This window comes from Perognathus longimembris, chromosome 27 (genome assembly GCF_023159225.1).
Source record: "Perognathus longimembris pacificus isolate PPM17 chromosome 27, ASM2315922v1, whole genome shotgun sequence".
Taxonomy (NCBI): domain Eukaryota; kingdom Metazoa; phylum Chordata; class Mammalia; order Rodentia; family Heteromyidae; genus Perognathus; species Perognathus longimembris.
In genome coordinates, this window is record NC_063187.1 from 5,593,559 (window position 1) to 5,618,700 (window position 25,142).

At 38.9% G+C, this 25,142-nt stretch overlaps 1 protein-coding gene across 1 annotated transcript; it reads right to left on the reverse strand.

The window, feature by feature from the left end:
• Window positions 1–260: 260 nt before the first annotated feature.
• LOC125342776 lies at window positions 261–25,090 on the reverse strand. The gene is made up of 13 exons (XM_048335087.1): window positions 25,004–25,090; window positions 22,257–22,432; window positions 18,720–19,008; window positions 17,542–18,348; window positions 16,632–16,859; window positions 13,459–13,582; window positions 11,602–12,533; window positions 10,943–11,028; window positions 6,166–6,454; window positions 4,307–5,107; window positions 3,251–3,478; window positions 2,085–2,208; window positions 261–1,183 (listed from the first exon to the last, which is right to left on the reverse strand). The coding sequence occupies exons 1-13, from the start codon at window positions 25,088–25,090 to the stop codon at window positions 261–263; spliced, it is 5,094 nt and encodes a 1,697-aa protein (XP_048191044.1).
• Window positions 25,091–25,142: the final 52 nt, after the last annotated feature.

Sequence of the window (25,142 nt, forward strand, 5' to 3'; positions counted from 1 at the left end):
GGAGAGAACATACCAGTGTTCTCTGTCATTATGTGTACACCTAAGTCCTTCACCTAGGACTTAGCTCAAAAGACCCTAAGAAGAGGGAATAAAGATTAAATGCATGTTAAATACAAGGAACCAAAAATATGTCAGAAAAATTGCAATATATCCATATTAGTTGAAGCAAAATTTTATAATACAAACAACTGTAGGAATGAAAAATGACTGTAGATTTAGTTCAGAAAATCTATATACTAACCAAACATATGAGTTTAATCTTAGCAATGCGTATATCTACTTCTATCTCTTTTATCATTGCAGCCATGCAGACAATTCCTATCTGGCCTTATCAAGATGATGTAGCACTTGGGGACAAAGATGCAGCCCAGGAGCCCTGCACTGGAGGCCAAGATGGAGAAGACCTCCACAGCCACCATGACCTTGCCCTTGGCACTGTGGTAGACAGGCAGGAAGGTGAGCCACACACTGCAGAACACCAGCATGCTGAAGGTCAGGAACTTGGCTTCATTGAAGGTGTCAGGCAGGTTCCTGGCCAGGAAAGCCACAGTGAAGCTGGCCAGGGCCATGGAGCCCAGGTATCCCAAGACACAGTAGAAGGCAGTGAGGGACCCCTTGTTACACAGGATGATGAAGTGGCCATGTTCAGAGTGTGTGTCTGTGTCAATGAAGGGAGGAGAGGTTCCCAACCAGATCCCACAGAGAGTCACCTGGATCAGGGTGCAGATGGGAATGATGAAGTTAGGAGCCCCTGACAGCAGCAGCCACCTCATCCTTCTCCCTGGAGAAGTGACCTTGAAGGCCAGAACCACAGTTACAGTTTTGGCCAAAACAGCAGAAATTGCTACAGTGAACACAACTCCAAATGTTGTTTGCTGTAAAATGCAGGCAACTGGGTTGGGATGGCCAATAAAGAGCAAGGAACAGAGAAAACACAAGATGAGGGAGAGGAGCAGGATGTAGCTGAGAACCTGGTTATTTGCCTTGACAATGGGGGTGTTGTGATGTTTCACAAAGACCCCAAGAACAGCTGCTGTGAGTGTAGATAAACCAAGAGCCATGCAGGCCAAGGCCATCCCCAATGGCTCCCCATAATCCAGAAAGCTTGCAGCTCTTAGGAGGCACTGGTTTCTCTGTGTGTTGGCATACTGATGACCTGGACACTTCACACACTGCTCCATGTCTGTTGAGGAAGAAAAGTTACCATTAGTTCCTTTTCACTACTTAAAAAGAAATTTGGAAATCCCTACTTAGAAAAAAATTCTGACATTGATAATTACTAGCATCAACTTCATATGACCAAGTATTACTAGACATAATTAGTATTGTTTTTGTAACTTCATCATATTCCTACACTTGGCTCCACAAGTGGAGTTGAAACTATTAACTTGCAATGAAAATCATTCATATTCTTCCTTACCATTCCTAATGTCCTAACTATAATTTTAGACATCTCTTCATGCTTTCATAATAATTTTAGCCTTTTGTGCACAACTCAATGACTTTAGTTAAAATGATGACTAAAAGATGTTGCATTTTTTTCTGTCCCTGTGTCATATAGATAGGAGCACTCTTGTCCTTCCTTGTAATTGTGATATTTGCTTCTCCTACTCACTTGTAAAACAATAGGGAACAGAGAGTATTATCATTTTTTGAAGCTATAAGGTCAGGCCATGTACAACACTTGAACCAAACTACAGCATTTGCTCTGGTTTAAGAACAGTCTGGAAAACTAGGAAATAAAAAAATCTGTGTTTTCTTTATAATGAAAAAATTTTTGCAAAACATGGCAAACTCATTCTTAAAAGGATTTTGTATTTTATATGATAGAAAATATACTAACATTACTGAGTAGTTAAATAAACATGTTTACATCATACTAGAAAAAGTTAATCCTATACACAATTCAGAGCCCATGTTTTTTTTTTTTTCTTTTCAAGAAGAAGTATCATCCATTGTTGTAATTAAATTACTAAGTGAATGAAGGAAGCCTTTCCATTTTAATACATAACACTGGCAGTGCTTTTCATGGTTTGTGGCGCACTAGGAGAGAACCTGTATTTCTCCCTCCACGGTGAACTTACCTGTCCCATTAGCCATCTCATTCTCTGAGCAAGGGGTACAATCAAAGCAACAGGCAGCCTTTCCCTCCTGAAGGGATTTCCTGAATCCAGGACCACAACTCTCACTGCAGACAGAATGAACAGGCTGAGGAACATCAGGTATGTGTCAGAAACTGTTTAGGCTTTTCCTAACATTCCCAAGGTTCCCTTATTTGAATGACTTTAATTCCTTAGTATAGCATATCAATACACATAAATCCAGTCAGTGAATTGAATGCTGCTATGGATTCCACATCCTGTCACCACAAAAGCTTTATGGGCTACATCATTCAATGATTCCTCAAATGAAGTAGATCTCTTTAGCAGCTCAAGTAATGATTAAATGAAAGCACCAGCAAAGAGAACTACATAAACCTTTCAAATACATAAAGCAATTCCTTTAGTAATTCATTGGTGTTAGAATCCTGCTAAGAAACATGCAATTTGTATTTTATGACAATATTCAAAATTCAAATGTAGAAACAAACTAAATTTTTCTTGGAGGGTGCTGATCCTGGAGCTTGAACTCAGTGTCCAAGCAATGTCCTTGAGCTGTTTTGTTTTTAAGATTAGTGATCAGCTGCTTGATGCACAGCTCTAGTTTAGGTTTGGAGTGTTTTAGTTTATTTATTTATTTTTGGACAGGCCTGGGGCTTGAACTCAGGGCCTGAGCACTGTCCCTGGCTTCTTTTTGCTCAAGGCTAGCACTCTACCACTTGAGCCACAGCGCCACTTCGGGCCATTTTCTATATATGTGTTGCTGGGGAATCGAACCCAGGGTTTCATGTATATGAGGCAAGCACTCTTGCCACTAGGCCATAGTCCCAGCCCCCTGGAGTGTTTTAGTGACATAGATTCTCACAGATTTTTTGCTTGGTGGGGCTCTAAAATGAGCTATAATCTGAGATCTGAGGATGTCAGCCTCCCAAGGAGAGAGGATTAGAAGCATCAACCAGCACCCAGGACCTCTTTTGTGGTGGTTAAATGAAGATAAGTGTCCCCCAGGTATTCTTGCTGGGCCTGATTTCAAACCATAACATTCAGAACTGAGTAGCTAGTATTAGAGGAGTCAGTTCTGGCATTCAATGAGGTATACATTTTACTTATGTATATGCTCTTAGAATCATTAGAATTAAATGACAACTAACCTCTGTAGTTCCTATGTCCCACTCTACCAAATCTTCACAGAAAGATAGTTGATGATCATGTAGAGCAAATGGAGAAAACTTTCCTATTTTCACCTTAAGATCAAGACCTTCTGGAAAATTCCAAATATTCACAATGTCATACTCGGCCTCCAATTTTCTTTCGTCATCTAAAATCACCTGATCTCCAGCAGCATTCTGCATTCGTGTGTTCTTCAGAAAAGGGTGCAGCTACAAGAGATACATCATCTTATGTTGAAGAATATCACAGTGGTTAGACAGAAAAGTTGAATTAAGAAAAACTCCTGAGAGGGTTGGGACTCTTGATTCAGACCTGTTCTATCTGTGATGGCCGTGAGCCCAGGTTTGAGGTTGCAATAAAGACTGTCATGTGATTATGAAAAAATAAAAACAAAAAAAAATAGAAAAGCTCCTGAGTGTCTTTAATCTCTGAGTCACAATTCAAGAAAAGCACAGACTCTTGATAAAGCACTCCAGAAGAACGTCTTTGGAGGAATAAAAGTAATTTTCCTGAAAGCTGGTCACACAGCAAAGTGCTAGAAGGCCTCTTTGCAAGAGAAACCTATTTCATTTAAATAAGCATAAATGCAGTGATTCTGAGGTGGCTAGAGTTTTCCACAACAACTAATTCTATTGGTTTCAATAGTTATAGCTTGAGCTTGTTCAAATTATAATACCTAAAGGAGAAGGAATCTAGGTTACTTATAAAAATATAGATACTCTTGCTCAGCAGGTCATGCTTAGAAACACATAGGAAAAATGTGATTATACTCTTTTCACAATATTACCTATGTGTATGGTGAGGTTATTAGTCACTAGAAGAAGGTACAGAAGCATGGAATTGATTTATTCCTTGTTATTGGCCTGTTTAGCATAAGAGCACAGAAACATATGTCTCGAAAACTTCATAGACCTGTATAGAAATTTAATTTCTTTAGTTGGGGGAATATAACTAAAATATTTAATATCATGTAGTAAGAAAGTCTCTAGGAATTGACTGTGCTTATTGTGTGTGCCATTCAAAATAGAAGGCCTTACCTGTGCAGGGGAAGGCACTGTCTCTTTCCTGGTTCCTATTTTCTGTACTTCTGTTTGATGTAGCAGCATCTCATGGAGAGCCTGGGCCACAGCGTACACACCGTTGTATATATTGTAACTGTCTCCAGACATAGTCATGTCAAAAATGTGCCCAGGCAACCAATCCAAGGAGGCATCACGAGGACAGTTTTCCCATGTTACACAGTCAGACTCAGAATCTGAGCAATTAAAAGAGAGAAACCACAGCCGAGCAAGGAAAAAGTCTTCTGGGTATGTGGAAGGGTTCACTGCCTTGACAAAATCTGTGAATCCGGAAACATCTGGGTGATGGTGTGAAAAAGCAAGAGGGACATGGAATGAACCTCGCATGAAATATCTCTTCTTCATGGGTAACTCCCACTGTGAGTTCAGGATACAAACTTTACCTTTTATTAAATACTGCTCAATACACACCAATAAATGTAGTAGGGATTCATTATCACCGTATATAATGAGGATATTTGCTGAAGATTTATTAATCTGGTGATACAGTGCCATGATTTCTAATGATAAGCCATAGTTTCGGATTGCTAACACAAAAGCTACACATATTCTGTTCTTTTCCATCTCTTCTTTTAGTAGAGGAATAATCCACAAGCCATTCTCATCTTGTGTTGTTAGCAGTCCCACCCAGTTCCATCTGAAGTAAAGTAGTAAGGAGACCATGGCAGTGGCTATGGATGTGTCCTTTGAGGCCATCTGATAGAGAACAGGGAACTTCCTGTGGTCATTCAGGGCCTCATCAAAAGGACCAAAGGTGAGCTAAAGAGAATGAAAATTGGATGCTCCATGAATGAGAAGACTTCTATCTATCATAATCTCAGCCATGATGTATATTAAATAACTTGTCGAACTAGGTGACTGGATTTTCTTTTATTTTTTGAAAAAAAATAAAAAAAATTAATATGTGTGCAACATGTCTTTTTGTTATTAAATTGTCTCTTTATCTTTGTCACTATTTCCAAGAAATCCTCCCTTCTATTTCAATCCCAGCTCTATATATTCCTCTCTCCATTTTCCCACATGTACCTTGAATAGTATTTTGTATTTTGCAACCCATTTATTTTCTATTCATTTGGTCCTTTGCACATCTCCTTAAAACCCACACCCTTCAGACAGTATATTCTATATTTGTCTGCTCTTCATTTTTATACTGTTTGTTATTTGATTAGAGAGACTGTAGCATCGAATTCCACAGTTATGTGTAACCTACTTTATAGGTTAATCATATATTTACATATATATATATAACAGATATGTGTTCTATCCTTATATCATATTTCATATTCATATGTTATATTTAATAGTTATATATGAGAGAACAAATGCCTCCTTTCTCTTCCATGGCCTGACTTAGTTCTTTCAATGTAATATCTTTCACATTCTGGTGGGCAGGTGTGTGTGCGTGCGTGTGTGTGTGTGTGTGTGTATGTTTGTACAGGACTATTAACTGTCAGAGCCCCATGCACTTTCTTGGATTTTTCCTCAAGACTTGAACCACACATTACTTCCTGATTTTTGCAGGGTAATTATATATGTTTCCTAAGTAGCTAGGATTATAGGTGTGAGACACCAACACCCAGCTCAGCAAACCTTTACACTTTAAAGCCATTATCCATTTCCTGATTTTTAAAGAAAATAACTGATAATTTTAAAAACTCCAAATAGTCCCTTTCTATGTTCTAAATTTTCAATCACTATTTTCTTGAATACTTACTCTTTGATACCACAAAATTTGAAAGGATCAGGAATGCAGTCACTATTTCTCATTCTCTTCTAAACACCTGAAATGGAACCAAATTAGACACTCCCAACCTCACCTGTGGAAACTTGTAGAGGTCCAGCAATGTGCCTATCTGGGCAGATGTTACTCCTGACGGTCCTGTAAGTGCTCCTATAGACTTGCTGCCACGTATACACGAGTAGTTAGGAACCATGTAGTTCCCAAAAAAGCAAATGAAGGGATTTTTAAATGCTGTTGAGAATCCAAATTCAACATTACAGATATCAAATCCCAGAGTCAAGTTATGTAAAAGAGAAGGAGTTTTGTTGATCTCTTCAATAGCAAAAGTCAAGGCCAAAACAAACTGATAGTTCTTGAAGGTAAACCTGTGTATTGAGCATAGAATTTCAGAGTATTTCAAAACTTATGATTTTGATGGACTGAATCCTTGCTTTTCTGCCAAGGAATATGTTAAATTATTACCCATAATGGAGATGGAAAGTGCATATAGTGTCTAATGCTTGCATATAAGATTAGATAAGGATATGCAGTTAATTTGTTATGAATGAGATTCAGAAAGTTACTTATGCCAAGAATGAGAGATTATTTGTTTCCTGCTACTACATGCACCAGAACAAAACCCTTGCGCACTAAAGATGGAATAGGCTTTCATGAGACACCAAATATTTTTTTTTTGCCCAGCCAACCATATATTTTTTTTATTAATTTAGTGATTTACTTTTCATTATTATTGTACAGTTGATATAAAGAGGAATTACAGTTACATAGTTCAGGTAATGAATAATGAGTACAATTCTTTTTGAACCATGTCTCCCCTTCTGTCGTTTTCTCCTGGTATTTTCCTTTTGTCCCTAGCCACAAGATATACATTTCATTTTCCATCTACTGTCTAGTGGGCACCACTGCAGTACTTGTTTTCCTTTCTCCCACCTTTTATGTACACTGCATTATCCACTCCAATACAAACAGGACAAAATGAAAAGAAAACGGAAACAGCAACAATGGCAACTGAAAATGTCTCCTTTCCTTCGAGTTCATTTCATAGAGCTTTATTTTCTATGACCATCTGCTCATAGCTATTAAGGATTTGTTAACCACTCACGTACCTATAATCTTTTGACCTCAGTGTGTGAACTAAACGAGTCCTACATAACTATCAGAGACACCAAGTATTCTGTTGTGTTTTTCTTGCAGTAACCACCTCCACCTCTGGCAGGCCAGGCCAACTAACAAATCCTCAGTTGAAGAACATTTTTCTTACGCAAAGTGCCTATCATGTTAGTTATGTCTTCTCAGGGTTAGAAAATAGTGAGCTTCAAGAAAATCTAATTGAATGTACACATATGGAGGACTTAATCTGAACACAAGAATGAAGATATATTGATAAAGTTTTGTGAAAAGTTGACAACAGTATTACAAAGAGCAAATGATACCATTTGGAGGGTTCAGTTCTGCTGATGAAAGGGATAGGAGGCCAGGGGAGAGGAAACAGAGAGCATTCATCTAGTGTGCATCTAGATTTCCCTCAGTGTTTTAAAATCCTGAGAACAAAACAGGATATGGAAATAATATGAGATGTTACTTACGGCTTGTCTTCATACTCATAAGCATTGCTTTTGCTACGATCTGTTCCCAAAGTGTAGAGAGGGAAAAACCCAACAATCCTCACATCTCCATCCATGTGTGCTTGCTGGTTCATGGTGGAAAAGCAGCTAGTGCCTGCCAAGGAATTGACAGGGATGGCTAACTGGAGAAAAACGAGTATGAAAATCAAAGGGCACATCCCTGAAGCATCTGCCAAGCTGAAATTCTGGCTGGAAGCGAGACCCACAGTGTCCAGTATGTATAGTCATATATCTTTGTACAGGTGCACATGTGACCTTTTATTGACCGAGGGATACACTGTTGTCCATCTTTCCTTGTAGCCTCTTGTGAATCCCCAGGGACAATGTGGAAAACCCTTCCCTGAAGCTCTGCATCTGAGGCCTTGCATCCAGGAGAAAAATATTATTTGGAAAACGTACTTGCCATTTTCCCTCTTCATTACAGATGCTGTGATTTCTCTCAGATCACAGACAGTGAGGGCCCGGGGATGAAATTATTTTTGATATATTTGGTTCCACATCTGTGTCCAGAAACTTTTTGCATGAAAGCCATTTGGGATGAAGCTACTGGATTGCATCATAGGCTGCATGGAAATGGCCAGAAAACAATCTGAGACAGTGAACTATCAAACAAAGTTCTTAGCACATTGTATCTATAGGGTCAGTTCCTGTCCCAAATTCCATTCCTGCCACCAGATATTACTGGTGGATTGAATCAGGTTTCAATAAGAGTTCCACATGTACATCCCACCACAATGGCACCCAGTCACTAATGCCCAAGGAAGCAGCGAAAACACCAAAACCAGGAATTTCACTTCAAAAATTGAAGGTCCATGCCAAAATTGAGTTGCGCATTTTCATTATGCACTTTTATCTTCTAACAGGTCATGTGTACTGAACTTTCTAACATAGATCAAGTTATTTCCCTGATATACTTGCCTGAAAACATGTAGGCTTAATCCATATTGAAACATAAGGCTTAATCTATGTTGAAACCAAGTCTATGTTTTCTGCTTGTTAAAATATATGAGACCCAAATTCCATGCAGACTTTAGTGACCCTGGAGAAGACAGCTACCTCAGGGCAGTGAACACACTCTGCATGCCTACAATGTTGGGTGTGTATTATGGTACACTTGTCCTTTGTCATGCAGTGGCTATCACAAAATACTTATCACAGTATACAGGAAGGACTTGGCAGGATAAGAAATTAAAAAATGAAGGAGGACATAAAACCCCATATGTCTCTGTGCAATATAAAGAGGAGTTCTGTAGCCCTTCCTTGCAGTTGTTACTTTTGTTTCTCCTACTTACCTGTGAGGTGTTTGGCAACAGAATTTCAAATGGCTCTTTGAAGCACTAAAGTCATATTGTGCACAACCCCCTTGTGCCTGTTCTTATAAAAAACTTAACCCAGACGTCTTGATCTGTTGCAAGAACATTTGTCATCACTACGAAATAAAGATGTCAAAGATTTCTGTGTTCTTTGTATGATCAAGTTCATTTTGAAGAACATGAAGACCTTATCTTTAAAAAGGCTTTGTACTTAATATGACAGATATGAAACAAACATCAGTGATTACTTGAATAAAATGCATGTAAGAGAGTAGAAATAATTAATCCTTTAAGTAATTCAGAGCCTGTAATCTATTTTTCAAGGAGCAGTATCACCCATGGTCAAAAGTAAATTACTAATGGAAGGCAGAAAAATATGATGCTTTAATCTTAAAACACAAATATTACATTGTATAAATTTGGGGGCACTAGGAGAGAGAATGAATGCCTCCCTGAGTCATGAAGTTACCTGTCCTATTAGCCATCTCATTCTCTGAGCAAGGGGCACAATCAAAGCAACAGGAAGCCTTTCCCTTCTGAGGGGATTTCCTGAATCCAGGACCACAACTCTCACTGCAGAAAGAATGTGGAGGCTGAGGAAAATCAGACATGTGTCAGTCACTGTTCAGACTTTACATGTTCAATTATTGAGGGGTGCAAGACCTTTAAAGTTGGAGATTCATGGTGAGAAAGTAAGTCCTAGAGGCCAAGCCTATGAAGTTTCCTTTAATTCATGTCATTAATCATTATCTCCCACTCAGTTGTTACTGAGGAGGAGTAGAAAGAATCCTCTTTGAAGCTTTAAAAGGATGCTGGAAGGTAATACACAAGTCTCCCCCTTTTTAGGGTTATTTGATCCCCAAGCCTATCATATCTTCTTACTTTTCCAGTGGCCATACTGTAAGAATTGTCTTCCTTCATTGATTCATCTCACCAATGATGCCTAAGTTGAAAGCAACCAGCCATTGAATGGAACTTCCACAATGGAACAAAATAAACCTTTAAACCATGTAAAGTGATCCCTCTAGTACCTTTTCACCTCAAAGAAACCTGCTAAAAGATGCATTTTATATCTTATGATGAAATCTTCAATAAGTGTGGTCCTAGAAATTGAACTCAGAGTATGAGCACTACCCTTGAGATTTTTTTCCCCTCAAGATTAGCATCTACCACTTGAGCCAAATCCCCACTTGAGCTTCTTGTTAGTTAATGGAGATAAGTGTCTCCTAGATTTTTTCTACCATTCTGAGCTTTAAACTGGCCAGTAATCTTAGATGAGAGGCAGTCAGCTGCCCAAGTAGACAGGATTACAAGTATGAGCCACCAGAGCCCAGCCCTATTCAATTATTTTGTTCCTTTCCTATCCAACAGTAAATCAATACAATTTCTAAAGTTGTAAATTTTTAAATGACAATTCTTGGTTGTTAGTTAGCACACAGGGTATGAATTTGTGTGTGTGTGTGTGTGTGTGTGTGTGTGTGTGTGTGTGTATGTTCCAGTCCTAGTATTGAACTGAGAGCCTAGGCTGTGTATCTGAGCTTGATGCTTAAGGGAATGCTCTAATTCTCCACTTCCATGTTTATTGATTGTTAGCTGGAGATGACACTTATATGATTTCCTACTAGGACTGATTTGAGTACATGATAGTCATATCTCAACGAGCTGAGTAGCAAGTATTACAGTAAGTTGGTGGCACCCAATAAGATACTAGTTTTAAGGATGAAGTTTGATTACTTATATGTCCTTAAAGTCATTACAAAGAGATCCAACCCACCTATGTCATTTCTATTGCCCACTCTACCATATCTTCAGATAAAGATAGTTGATGGCCAGAAGGAGTATAAGAGAAAATTTTCCTACTTTCATTTTTAAATCAAGACCTTCTGGAAAATTCCAAATGTTCACAATATCATACTCTGCCTCATATTTCCTTTTCTCTTGCAAAATCACTCCATCTCCAGCATGATTGTGAAATTGGATGTTCTTCACAAAAGGATGCAGCTAAAAGAGATACACCATATTAAAAATACTCAAAATATTAGCTATTTCCACGTTGAAGTTTTTTGTAAATAAAAGAATTTTTAGAAATACAGAGTACATTTTGTCCTTGTTCGTGGACAGCATTTCCTGAAGAAGACATGTACGAAGACCTCACATATAATTAAAGATGCATAGTTTGGGGGGTTTTGGAAAAGTCCCTGAAATGTTTAATCTCATACAGCTAGAAAGCCCTCCATGTACTGATGTTCTTCTTGGTGTGTGCCATCCAAAACAGAAGGATTTACCTCTACAGGGGTAGGCACCATCCCTTTTCTATTTCCCATTGTCTGTACTTCTGTTTGGTGAATAAGCATCTTATGGAGAGCCTGGGCTACAGCGTACATAGTGTTGTATATATTGTAACTGTCTCCAGACATAGTCATGTCAAAATGTTCACAGTAAAGTCTTTATTAGAACTTAATGATAAATAGAATGTGTGATACTACTGAGTGCAATGTATTTGCAAATCCCTGCTTAATACTGCATTATAACCTATTTCCTACCAAACCTTTTATTTTAATGATAATTTTAATGTCTCTCCTCTAAGAAGTTAGTGTTTTTCCGAGTATGTGTTTTGTCCCGGAAGCCATGCAGAACATTCCTATCTGGCCTTATCAAGATGATGTAGCACTTTGGGAGAAAGATGAAGCCCAGGAGCCCTGCACTGGAGGCCAAGATGGAGAAGACCTCCACGGCCACCATGACCTTGCCCTTGGCACTGTGGTAGACAGGCAGGAAGGTGAGCCACACACTGCAGAACACCAGCATGCTGAAGGTCAGGAACTTGGCTTCATTGAAGGTGTCAGGCAGGTTCCTGGCCAGGAAAGCCACAGTGAAGCTGGCCAGGGCCAGGGAGCCCAGGTATCCCAAGACACAGTAAAAGGCAGTGAGGGAGCCCTTGTTACACAGGATGATGAGGTGGCCATGTTCAAAGTGTGTGTCTGTGTCAATGAAGGGAGGAGAGGTTCCCAGCCAGAGTCCACAGAGAGTCATCTGGATCAGGGTGCAGATGGGAATGATGAAGTTAGGAGCCCCTGACAGCAGCAGCCACCTCATCCTTCTCCCTGGAGAGGTGACCTTGAAGGCCAGAACCACAGTTACAGTTTTGGCCAAAACAGCAGAAATGGCTACAGTGAATGCAACTCCAAATGTCATTTGCTGTAGAATGCAGGTGACTGTGTTGGGACGGCCAATAAAGAGCAAGGAACAGAGGAAACAGAAGATGAGGGAGATGAGCAGGATGTAGCTGAGAGCCTGGTTATTTGCCTTGACAATGGGGGTGTTGTGATATTTCACAAAGATCCCAAGAGCAGCTGTGGTGACTGTGGATAAAACAAGAGCCATGCAGGCCAAGGCCATGCCCAAGGGCTCCCCATAACCCAGGAAGCTTGCATCTCTTAGGAGGCACTGGTTTCTCTGTGTGTTGGCATATTGGTGATCTGGGCACTTCACACACTGCTCCATGTCTGGTGAGGATGTCAAATAACCATTATTTATTTTTATTTTCAGTATTTAATAGCAAGTTTGAAAGTCCCTATATAGAGTTACCTCTGATATGTCAATCATTCTTATCAGAAACAAATTCTTACCATCGATCATCACACATATTCACTATTATTTTTATGTCTTCTTTATGTTCCCAAACTCAAACTGACATTCTCTTTTTTTCAGGGTGATCAATTTTTTTTTTTTAGTTACAGTTGCTATCACACACTATGTATTGTCATTGATAGTATCCTAGAAATAATTTCCTGCACCTCTGCAGCTGTCTTGGTACAAATTGTAAATGAGTGGATAGTTCAGCTTGCACTTTCCCATAGGTCTTAGTGCAGTATAAATAGGAGCTCTGTAGCCCTTCCTTGCACTTGTACTTGTTACTCCTATTCACATGTGGGCAATGGAGACTCAAATCATTTTTGAAGCTAGGTTCATGCTATTTACAACACGTCTACCTGCTTCTTAACATGATACCCAACCTAGGTCACTTGCTGACATAGTATGCATGATTTTTTTTTCCTGTAGGCTAAAGATAATTTGAGAAGATGGAGATTTTGTCTTTGAAAAGGTTTTTACCTTAATATAATAAAAATTAAACTTATGCTACTGAGCAGTTGAATGAACAACGGTATAACAAACTAAAAGCCAAACCTATAGGACAGGCATCAACCCAGTAGAAAATAATCCTATATGTAATTCAGAGCCATTTTTGTTGTTGTTATTCTTGTTGTTTTCCCCAAGGAGCAGTGTCACCCCTTGCTGCCATTAAATTACTAAGTGCAGAAAGGAAGAATTTGATTTTGTAATCCTATTGCGCAACATTTTGCATTGACTTGCATGGATTTGGGGGACATTTGAAGGGAGTAGCGATTCCTCCCTAAGCCATGAACTTACCTGTCCCATTAGCCATCTCATCCTCTGAGCAAGGGGTACAATCAAAGCAACAGGCAGCCTTTCCCTCCTGTGGGGATTTCCTGAATCCAGGACCACAACTCTCACTGCAGACAGAGTGCGGAGGCTAGGGAAATCGAATATTTTTCTGTAACTATTCAGATTTTTACCCAAGGCTCATAAAATTCCATTGTTTAAAAGACTGTGATTATTAAGCATAGTACTGTGTGCTTGTAATTCCAATGGGTTAATTGAATGCTGTTATGGATTCCACATCACATGATGGCTGAATGATTGTGTGCTGTGTCTTTGATCTCTATTCTACTGAACTGTAGAGAAGTTTGAGACCCTCTGTGGTTTCTTTTTTGCCAAACTATTTTACTGTAAGGGTGATATAAAGAGGAGTTACAGTTACTTAAGGATGGAAATGAGAAGCGTGAGACCTTTAAAAGATAGACATTACAGGTGAGAAGGTAAATACTAGTGCACAGGAACAGGCCTGAAGACCAATGGAACAGAATTGAAGACCCAGAAATGAACCCACAGAACTATGCCTACTTGATCTTTGATAAAGGAGCTAAAAAAATAGGATGGAAGAAAGATAGCCTCTTTAACAAATGGTGCTGGCAAAACTGGTTCAAAACCTGCAACAAACTAAAACTAGATCCTTATATATCACCCTGCACCAAAATCAATTCCAAATGGATCAAAGACCTCGAAATCAAAACAGATACCCTGAAAACACTAAAGGAAGGAGTAGGAAAAACACTTGGGCTCCTTGGAACAGGATGGAATTTCCTTAACAAAGACCCAGAAATGCTACCAATCAAAGAAAGGTTGGACAAATGGGACTGCAACAAACTGCAGAGCTTCTGCAGTGCAAAGGACATAGCTTGCAAGATAAACAGAAAGCCCACAGATTGGGAAAAGGTCTTTACCGCACATACAACAGACACAGGCCTCATATCTAAAATATATGCAGAACTAAAATAATCACATTCCTCCCAAACAAAACCTCAAAGAACCAACAGCCCCCTCATCAAGTGGGCTAAACACGTACAAAGAGACTTCTCTGAGGAGGAAATGAGAATGGCCAAGAGACATATGAAAAAGTGCTCTACATCACTGGACCTAAAAGAAATGCAAATCAAAACAACATTGAGATTCCATCTCACCCCAGTAAGAATGTCCTATATCAAGAAAACCAACAATAACAATTGTTGGAGGGGATGTGGCCAAAAGGGAACCCTACTTCATTGTTGGTGGGAAAGTAAATTGGTTCAGCCACTCTGGAAAACGGTATGGAGATTCCTCAGAAGGCTAGAACTCCCCTATTACCCAGCAGCCCCAATAAAATTACACTAAAGCCACCAGCACAACAATGTTCATCGCAGCACAGTTTGTCATAGCTAGAATCTGGAACCAACCCAGATGCCCCTCAGTAGATGAATGGATCAGGAAAATTTAGTACATGTACAAATGGGAATTTTATGCCTCTATCAGAAAGAATGACATTGCCCCATTTGTAAGGAAATGGCAGGACTTGAAAAAAATTATACTAAGTGAAGTGAGCCAGAACCAAAGAAACATGGACTCTATGGTCTCCTTTATAGGGAATAATTAGCACAGGTTTAGACAAGTCACAGCATAGGATCACAAGAGCCCAATAGCTATACCCTTATGAACACATAAGATGATGCTGAGTGAAATGAACTCCATGTTATGGTAGTGATTGTTATATCACTGTTGTAACTACTGTCAACGTGCTATGTGTAACTGTAACTTCTATTATTGATGATCCTCTTGTATCCCCTTCCTGTCGTTGTACCTACACTATCTCTGTATCTTATCTGAGTATATTGGAAACCATGTATACTGGTAAACAGTGGTATATAGGGTAAAAATACAAACAACTACAAAAGCAATACTTGCAAAACTGTTTGATGTAAATGAACTGCACAACTCCTGGGGGGAAAGGGAAAAGGGGAGGGGGGAGGGGGAAATGAGGGATGAGGTAACAAATAGTACAAGAAATGTATCCAATGCCTAATGTATGAAACTGTAACCTCTCTGTACATCAGTTTGATAATAAAAATTTGAAAAATATAAATACTAGTGCCAGCCCCATGTAGCTCTTTGAAATCATTTCATTATATATTGTTTTCTACTCATCTTCGAAATGGTTAAGGGCAAAAAGAAAGAATTTTAAAGAATGCTGTAAGGTAAAGCCCAGACCTCCCTGTTATGGGATTATGTGAACCTCATGGCTATCATATATTCTTCATACTTTTCCAGTGCCCATGAGGTGAACATTTTCTCAAACAGGTGTGTACAATGATTACTTTCCCCAAGGATGCGTAAGTAGTAGGCTAACTAATGATTGAATGAAACATTGTCCGGAGGAAGCAAAATAGACCTTTCAACTCCTTGAAAGTGAGTCCTGGGGTACTTTCTCACAGTGTTAGCATACCAGTAAGAAACATGCAATATGTTTTCTGTTCATTTAGAATACCTGAATCAACATTTAGAAACAAATGTTATTTTTTTCTTAATTTGGGCGCTGATTTTTGGCGTGAACTCAGGGTCTGGGCACAGTCATTGAGTGGTTTTTGCTCAAGTTGACACTCTACCACCACTTGAGCTTCGTGATAGTTAATTGAGATAAGAGTCTCTCAGAATTTTTACCGGTTGGGCTTTAAACAGGAGTGTAATCTTGGGTCTGTGGATGTCAGCTTCTGAGTAGATAAAATTACAGGCAAGAGCCACCAGTAACTAGCCATCTGTTTTGCTGATGAGATGAAGGCAAATCTCTCAATTATTACTGTTTGGACTATCTTCAAACCATGATATTCAGATCTCAGCCAATTTAAAATCAATTCTCACTGAGTAAGTTGCTGGCATCCAATCTGGAATACATTTTTTTTTTCTTTGCCAGTCCTGATCTCAGGGCCTGGGAGCTGTCCCTGAGCTTCTTTTACTCAAGGCTAGCACTCTGCTACTTGAGCCACAGCGCCACTTCCAGCTGTTTCTGTTTATATGATAGTGAGAATCCAGCCCAGGGCTTCAGGCATGCTACCACTAAGCCACACTCTCAGCCTTCAATCAGGTATACATTTTAAGGGTGAATTTTGTTTACTCATTTGTCCCTAAAGCCATTACAATTAAAGCCCACCCACCTCTGTAGTTACTATGGACCATTCTACCAAATCTTCAGAGAAAGACAATTGATGACCATGTAGACCATATGGAGAAAACATTCCCACTTTCACCTCAAGTTGAAGACCTTCGGGAAAATTCCAAATGTTCACAATGTCATACTCTGCCTCCAATTTTCTTTTCTCATCCAAAATCACTCGATCTCCAGCAGGATTGTGAAATTGGGTGTTCTTCAAATAAGGGTGCAGCTAAAAGAGATACATCATCTTATGGTGAAGTATCTTCCAGAGTTAAGACTGAAAACTTGATCTAAGACAGCTCCTCATTGCATTAAATCTCACGTTTATAATTAAAGAATATAACAGACATCTAATAACGTATGCCAGAAGTCTCTGTAGGAATAAAAATAATCTTTCTGGATCCTGGTTGCTCAGAAATGAGTGAGAAGGCCTACTGTGAGGAGAAAGTACTTGTACATATAATCATGAATGAAACAATTCTCAATTGCCAAAGTGACAGTTTGACAAAGCCACCAATTTTATGAACAACTCTAGTTTGAAGTAGTAGTATTTTTAATACCAAAGTAGAATGAAACTGTGTCATTTGTGAAAATTCTTGTTAATTCTGTTGACCCAGATAATCCTTCACCATTACATAACAAACTCATAGGGAAAAAGTGAATTTACAGTTTTCAAAACATCAGTGATATATGTGGAAGTGATTTGGAACTGAAAATCTTTACAGAACATGTAATTCATTTCATCCTTGTTACTGTCCTGCTTCGCTTTAGAGTACTTGATGACCTGTTTAGAGAACCTTAAAACATTTAAACCAGAATGATTTCTTGTGTTTTGGAAAAGTACCTGAAATTTCATACAGTAAGAATTTGATTTGCTCATTGCTTATGACATCCAAAACACAAGGCCTTACCTGTGCAGGGGAAGGCACTGTCTCTTTCTTTTTTCCTACTGTTTGTACTTCTGTTTGATATAGCAACATCTCATGGAGAGCCTGGGCCACAGCGCAAACAGCGTTGTATATATTGTAACTGTGTCCAGACATAGTCATGTCAAAAATGTGCCTAGACAACCAATCCAAGGAGGCCTCTTGTAGACAGTTCTCCCATGTTATACAGTCCGACTCAGAATCTGAGCAATTAAAAGAGAGAAACCACAGCCTAGACAGGAAAAAATCTTCTGGGTATGTGGAAGGGTTCACTGCCTTGACAAAATCTGTGAATCCAGAAACTTCTGGGTGATGGTGTGAGAAAATGAGAGGTATATGGAATAAACCTCGCATAAAATATCTTCTTGTCATGATGAAATCCCACTGTGAGTTCAAGATGCAAACTTTGCCTTTTATGAAATATTGATCAATACTCATCAACAACTGTACGAGGGATTCATTATCACCATATATGATGAGGATATTTGCTGAAGATTTATTTATCTGGTAATAAAGTCTCATGGCATTTAATAAATCTGATAGGTCATACTTTGGAAATTGGATCTCAAAACCTATACAAACTCTGTTCTTGGCCATCTGTTCTTTCAATGCAAGAAGAATCCACAAGCCATTCTCGTCTTCTAAGGTCAACAGTCCCACCCAGTTCCAACTGAAGTGAAGCAGTAAAGAGACCATGGCAGTGGCCATCGATGTGTCCTTTCGGGCCATCTGATAGAGAGCAGGGAACTTGATATGGTTGCTCAGCGCTTGATCAAAAGGCCCAAAGGTAAGCTAAAGGGGATGGAAATTGGATGCTCCATGAGTAAGAAGATTTCTATGCAGTAATCATATATATTAAATAACCAGTTGAAGTAGATGGAAGGAAGATTCTTATTTTAGTTTTTTTGAAAAAATACCATTTTTTTTAAAGAACATGACTGATAAACTTTAAATCTCCAAATATTCCGTTTGTCTCATCTAACATTTTCCTTCCAAAAAAAAAAATGAGACAATAGACATCCCATTACCTGATCCCTAACTTGTTGTTGTCATAAAATTTGATAGGTTTATAAATCCAGTCTCTTTCTGTTTCTATTTTCTAGCTCCTGAAATGGCACCAAATGAGACATTTTTAAATATGACCCCACTCCTAATACCCTCACCTGTGGAAAACTATAGAGGCCCAATAATGCCCCAATCTGGGCAGATGTTATTCCTGATGGTCCTGTAAGTACTGCTATGTTCTTGCGCTCTCCCATACATGTGAAGTTTGGAGTGTTGTACTTCCCAAAGAGGTTAAGGAAGGGATTTTTAAATGCTGTCCAAGCTCCAAATCGAAGATTATAGATATCAAATCCCAGAGTCAAGTTATGCAAAAGATCAGGATTTTTGTTGATCTCTTCAATAGCAAACATCAGGGCCAAAACAAACTGGTACTTCTTGAAGATAAGCCTGTGTAATGAGCAAAGAAAGTTAGGAGGAGTATTTCCAAACAAATGACATCGATGGATTGAATATTTGGTTCTTTGCCAAGGAAGATATTCAAACACTACTCTCAGTTAGGATGCAAAGGGGACGTAGTATCTTATGCTTGAAGATAGGATTAGATAAGAACATGAAGAGAATTTTTCACGAATGAGATTCAGAAACTTACTAAAGCTAACCAAGAGCTTGCTTATTCTCCAATACCAAGTCCACCACAGCAATAACCTGTGGTCCATTAAACATGGAATAGGCTTTCATGAGACACCAAATACTGTATTGCCATTCTCTTGGTATAATCAACACCACTTGTGTGAAAAATCCTGCATTTAAGTCATCTCATTGATGTTATGTGGCTACAGGACAGGGCGGGTTAACTAAAGAAGGTTCAATTTAAGAGCATCTTTCCATAGCAATGTGTCATTTAAGGAAGATCTTACAGCCAACTCAGCTCACAGACCCAGACATAGAGAACAACGCTTCCTGCAATATCAGCTAGAACAAGGGTTCAAAATAAGGTGAGAGAATTTTATTGTTATTTATTTAACAAATGAAAGAAATGGTGGGAGAGCCAAATGAATGGTTGAAAATCTTGCTAGCTCTTCATCTAACAGAGGATTAATAGCCTAGTGTAAAACAACTCTTAAAATTTAAATACTAGTAGGAAAAAAGTCCAGTCATAGAAGAAACATATGAGCAGAAGATTAAAAAATTGAAAATTACACATGGAAAATCAATTCAGAAAAATAAAGATCAACCATTTGGGCAATCAGTACAATAGAAATCAAAGGTATAATGAGTTACTTATCACTCTAGAGAGGAATTGCAGTTTTACTGGAAGTGAAAAATGAATTTAGGCAGTGAAGGAATGGAAAATATCAAGCTGAGAAGTCAGGGCCAGAGAAATTAAACCTGAAAATTCATTTATTCATTGGAGAATGGCAGTGTTGGAAGAAAGAAACATGAATTTTAAGTGATAGTATCAAGCATATAAAACTTGGAGATGCTTGAAACATGGTATTTAATTGCTTCTTTCCTGTGGTAGAAGTTATATTAATTAATTTGTTATTAAAACTCATTTGGTTTATTTCATGTAAGGCAAGAGCCCAAAAGGTCCCATGTAGATAGAATGAATATATATTTTCATTGCTTATTTTTACCTAGGTAAATATCTTGTCATAAATGACATGAGAGCTACAGGCTTCTCATTTCAGAGTTGAGTTTTAAGATATATTCATAAGTAAATTACTTACTCTCCTCTTTCATTCATGCACATTTCTAAAACAAACTGTATAAAAGAAACTAGCCAGTTCTTCATGCAGAACTTCTAGAACACAGGGATATCTTCTGACAATCACTGATGAATTTTTTTTAGTAGAAAATCAATATAAGAGCATATGCTTTGGTTCCAAGTATACCATGTACTTGTATGGATAAGTCATAATAAAACACATTCTTAATATAATTCATATTAATTCGAGAATAAAAACATTTTTAAATCCAAAAAATACAGTTTTGGTGATGTTGACATAAAAATTAAAAACTGCAGAAACCTAACGAAATTAAGGCTACCTGGGCTAGTTCCTCATATTTATAATCCTAGCTTGTCAGGAGGCTGAAACCCTAGGGTCTTGAGTCAAGGCAGTTGTGAAAGAAAAGTCCATGACACTCATATCTCTACTTATACAACATAAAACCCTAAGTGAGGTGTGGCTCAAGTGATAAACCATCAGCCTTGAGAAAAAGACCAACCAAGAGGTCAAAGCTAGCCAACCACTGGTGGCTCATACCTGTAATCCTAGCTCCCTCAGAAAGTTGAATATTAACAGCAGAAATTACAGATAGGGGAGAGAAAAAATGATGTGTGACATCATGTAAAATGGCAATAAACAGAGTGGATGACTATAATCAAAGTATGTGCTATGTGGGTTGGAACTGAAATATGAACCCGAGAGTTGGCACAAGTACCATATTGTATGCGTATGGAGAAATATTGTAGGAATGTCCGCGGATAATGAGTTGAGCCAAATATCTCACCTACTGATGATATCTGATTGCAGTGGTCTGTGAATCTACATGGAAACCCTCATGGATAAATATTGCTATTTATCATCAAGACTGTGCATAGAATTTTACCAACCCCAGACAATACTTCTTTTTATATCTGTGGGTCATTAAGAAATATTCACTCGTTCACACTGTAATACTCAGTGTGTTTATTGGAGCACATGATCACAAGTACTCAAACAGGTATTGAGAAAGTAAGAGAAAGCCGGTACAAGAAAACAGAAGACACAGGTGCCTATGCTTGTACTCTTCGCTACTCAGAAGGCTGAGATCTGAGGATAATGTTTTGAAGCCATCTTGGGTAGGGATGTCTGTGAGACTCCTATCTCCATTTAACTACTAAACACTGCCAGATATAGAGCTGTGGCTCAAGTGGTAAAGCAGTAGCGTTGACCAAATTAGCTCACAGAGAGTGCTCAGGATAAGAACATCTATCTTCTATAACAGGGAAGCAGCTCCTAAATATGGGCAGCCAGTGCAGTTACACTTGTCATATAGAAGCAATGACATTTAATTTTGCAATAGGTATCAAATAGGCTGCCAGATATTTTCAGATCTGTATAGCTATTTTTCATTTCTATTTTTCGTTTATGTTTTTTTATGTAGGCATTGATGAGTGACACCATCTGGTACAGACAAAAATTCTTGGAAATGCATGTGCAAAGCAGAATATATCATAAGCAGATAAACTTCTCCCCTAGGGATCATTGATAATGCCTGGTAACCCTTGGATTGTGGGGCATATCTGACATGAAATAAATTATTCAGACCTTAGATAGAAACAGTAAATACTACTCTCTCTCTCTCCACACACACAGAGAGAGAGAGAGAGAGAGAGAGAGAGAGAGAAAGTGAGTGAGCAAGAATTTGAGGCAGACAGACAGAGAGAGACAAAGTGTGTGAGAGAGATCATAATGTTTGAATCTGAGTTTAGGCTTTGTCCTTCAGTGGCTAGAACTATACCACTTGAGCAATAGCTCCAATTCCAAATTTTGATGAGTTAATTGGAGATAAAAGTCTCACAAATTTTCATTCCTGGGCTGGCTTCAAACCTTTATCGTCAGATATCAATGTCCTGAGTAGGTAGAGTAACAATCATGAGCCAACAACCTACAATAAGAATTATTATCAATGTTCTCAAAATAGGTTACCAAAAATAATCTCCTCTCGACCTCTGGCCTGTGGGGATGGAAGTGTGTCTGCAGGTTTTCAGTACAAAATCCCTGACACGGATTCCAGATTGCTTGTAATAACATTTATCCTTTGCAATGACACCTGAGATGGAGGAGATGCATGGATGCTGGAATAAAGTGATGAGGTTACAGCCCTGGTAAAGAGAAGCTAAATGAAAAGAAACCAGAATCTTCACCCAATAGCAGGCTGAAAATTACTCAACATGCAATATAACAGTTGCAATATGAAACTGTAACCGCTCGGTGTATCAGTTTGACAATAAAAATTTTAAAAAATTAAAAAAAGCCCTCACATTGATTATAAAAAAATAGTGAAACAGAACTGGTTTTGGTGCAATAGGAATTGGGGTTCGAGGTGCAGAAGACACAAGAAATTCATGTATGCCCCTAGATTTCTTTCTGTCATTGCACATCCTGAGAATAAAACAGTAAATGGAAATAAATTGATGAATGACTTACAGTATGTTCTCTTCAGGCCCAGAAGCATTGCTGTTACTGCCATCTATTCCCAAAGTGTAGAGAGGGAAAAACCCAGCAATCATCACATCTCCATCCATGTGAGCTCGTTGCTTCATGGTAGAAAAGCAGCTAGTGCCGGCCAAGGATCTGATAAGGATAGGAAACTGGAGAAGAATGAGTGTGAATATCAAAGGGCACATCCCTGAAGCATCTGCCATGCTGAAATTTGGGCTGGCAGTGAAGCCCACAGTTTCAGATATGTATATTCATATGTCTTTGTATATATGCACATGTCTTGTTATTGACAGAAATGTCACCTACAGTCTACCTTTCATCAAAAGCGCTTGTGAATCCCCTGGAAGACTGGGTGAAGCTCTTCCCTGGGGCTCTGCATCTGAGGCCTTGCATCCAGAAGAAAAATACAAATTGGACAATATTTTTGCAGACTCTCCTCGCTTACCTCAGGTGCTGTGATTTGCTCCATTACCTCAGGGATAAAGTTTTGTTAGATATTTTTGGTCCAACATTTGTGTCAAGAAAGTATTTGCATGAAAGCCATTTGGGATGATGCAACTGGATTGCAGCAGAGGATGTCATGTCAAGTACACAGTGAAATGGCCAGGAAAAAAAATCTGTGCCCAGAAGATAATAATTATATGGAATATAGTATCGTAAGTGCAATGAGCTAGATTCAAAGAAATAGGTTGCATAGTTTCCCTCCTATTTTATAACTAAGATATGCCTAGAAATCTACAAGTAGTAGTGCATACATACATTCTACACAATAGATTGTAAAATGCAAAAAAGAACACACATACACACAAACATGAGAAATCACACTCTAGACTTTCACTCAGTGAGACTCCTAGATGATATTCTTAGAAGAATATTACAATGGCTCAATAGCTATGTGTATATCATCATATAAAATGATATGCATCAGAATGAACTACAAGAAATGGAAAAGGAGGTTTTTGTCATTTGTTTGTTCTTTTTATTTTTTCAATTGATTTATTGTGAAAGTGATGTTCAGAGGGGTTAGTTTCATATGTAAGGCAGTGTGTACATTTCTTATCCAACTTGTTACCTCCTCCGTCATTTTCCTCCCACCTTCCCTCTCGCTCCAGTTCCCTCCCCCCACAAATTGTACAATTGGTTTATAGCATATAGTTTTGCTGTTGCATTTGTTCACCTTTTATCCTTTGTCTCTCCATTTTGTCCACATACACTAGCAGAAATCTTCATGCTTTTCTTCTCACTATACTTTTGTCTGTTATTTGAACCAGATTTGGTGTCTCTAGCTCCCCAGAATCATTGTGTATATACACATGTTACACCAGATGCCATCATGGGGTCCCAGACCCACAAACACTGACCTTGAGACCTGGACACACATGAGCCTTTCTCAAGCTGTTCCAGATCTAGACTTCAACTTGCCCGGGTGGCTCAATTCTTCCAAATGTCCAAACCATCCTTCCTGTCAACCCATAACATGTTAGTTCACACACAGAAGAGTCTGAATCAATTGTTCAAAAAGGGAGTGTCAGTTCTCCTAACGTGAGACGCTTATCTGCAGTGTAAGCAGAGGGTTTTGGGAAGTATGATGCTTAAGAGAAGCACCTTTATTGCATAATGCCAGAACCTAGAATACAAGTGCTAATTTAGGCTGGTCCTTTGGAAAGTGCTGTGCCTCTCTGTGGGAACTTTTCTGCCCCTCTATTTTCCATACAATCACAATATTCTCTAGATCAAGCTTCACTTATTTGCGGACTGTGCCAAAAAAGACTTACCCATGAACAGGACACCAGATACTGTCTGGAAGGAATATCCCTAACGTAAAACTACATAGAGCAAAAATGGCTGAGAACAGAGGGAGAGGCTCTCACCATACATATGGGGGAAGGAGCTGGCTGTCATACATGGCCTTAATATGAACCAACTGTAAGGTCCACCCAGGAGATACCTCCCACCTTGTTAAGTCTCCACCCAGTTACCTGGGTAACTGGTATACCTGGAGGCAGTTACCTCCTTCTTCCCTGAGATCACATCCTAATCCACCTTGGCACACACCCCTGCCCCGGCCCTAGATAAGGCAGGGCAGGGCAGGGCAGGGGTAGCCCCTTCTCTCTGGCCATACACGATCTCAGCCACAGCCCCCCAGTTCAGTAATAAACTCTCCCTCTTGCCTGAATTCTGTGTGGTGTTCTCCTTTATTGGCTACCCATTTTAATAACTCTTACATATACCTCCCATGCTTTTAAGGGGTCTTTGGTGTCACAGTCACACTCGAGCAGGACACTGCTAGTAATCCTCTTGCCAGAGCAAGGAGGCATGCGGGAAATACTCTCATATACAGTTTCTGCAGCTGCAATAGTAAATGGTCAG

Coding starts and splice junctions, on each gene's coding strand:
- LOC125342776 (XM_048335087.1), bottom strand. CDS start 25,090: ATGCCTCCTTGCTCTGGCAAGAGGATTACTAGCAGTGTCCTGCTCGAG. Junction 11,029..11,601: donor CTAACTTCTTAGAGGAGAGA/CATTAAAATTAT, acceptor TATCTCTTTTAG/CTGCATCCTTTTGTGAAGAA. Junction 1,184..2,084: donor TGAGATGGCTAATGGGACAG/GTAAGTTCACCG, acceptor CTTCCTCAACAG/ACATGGAGCAGTGTGTGAAG.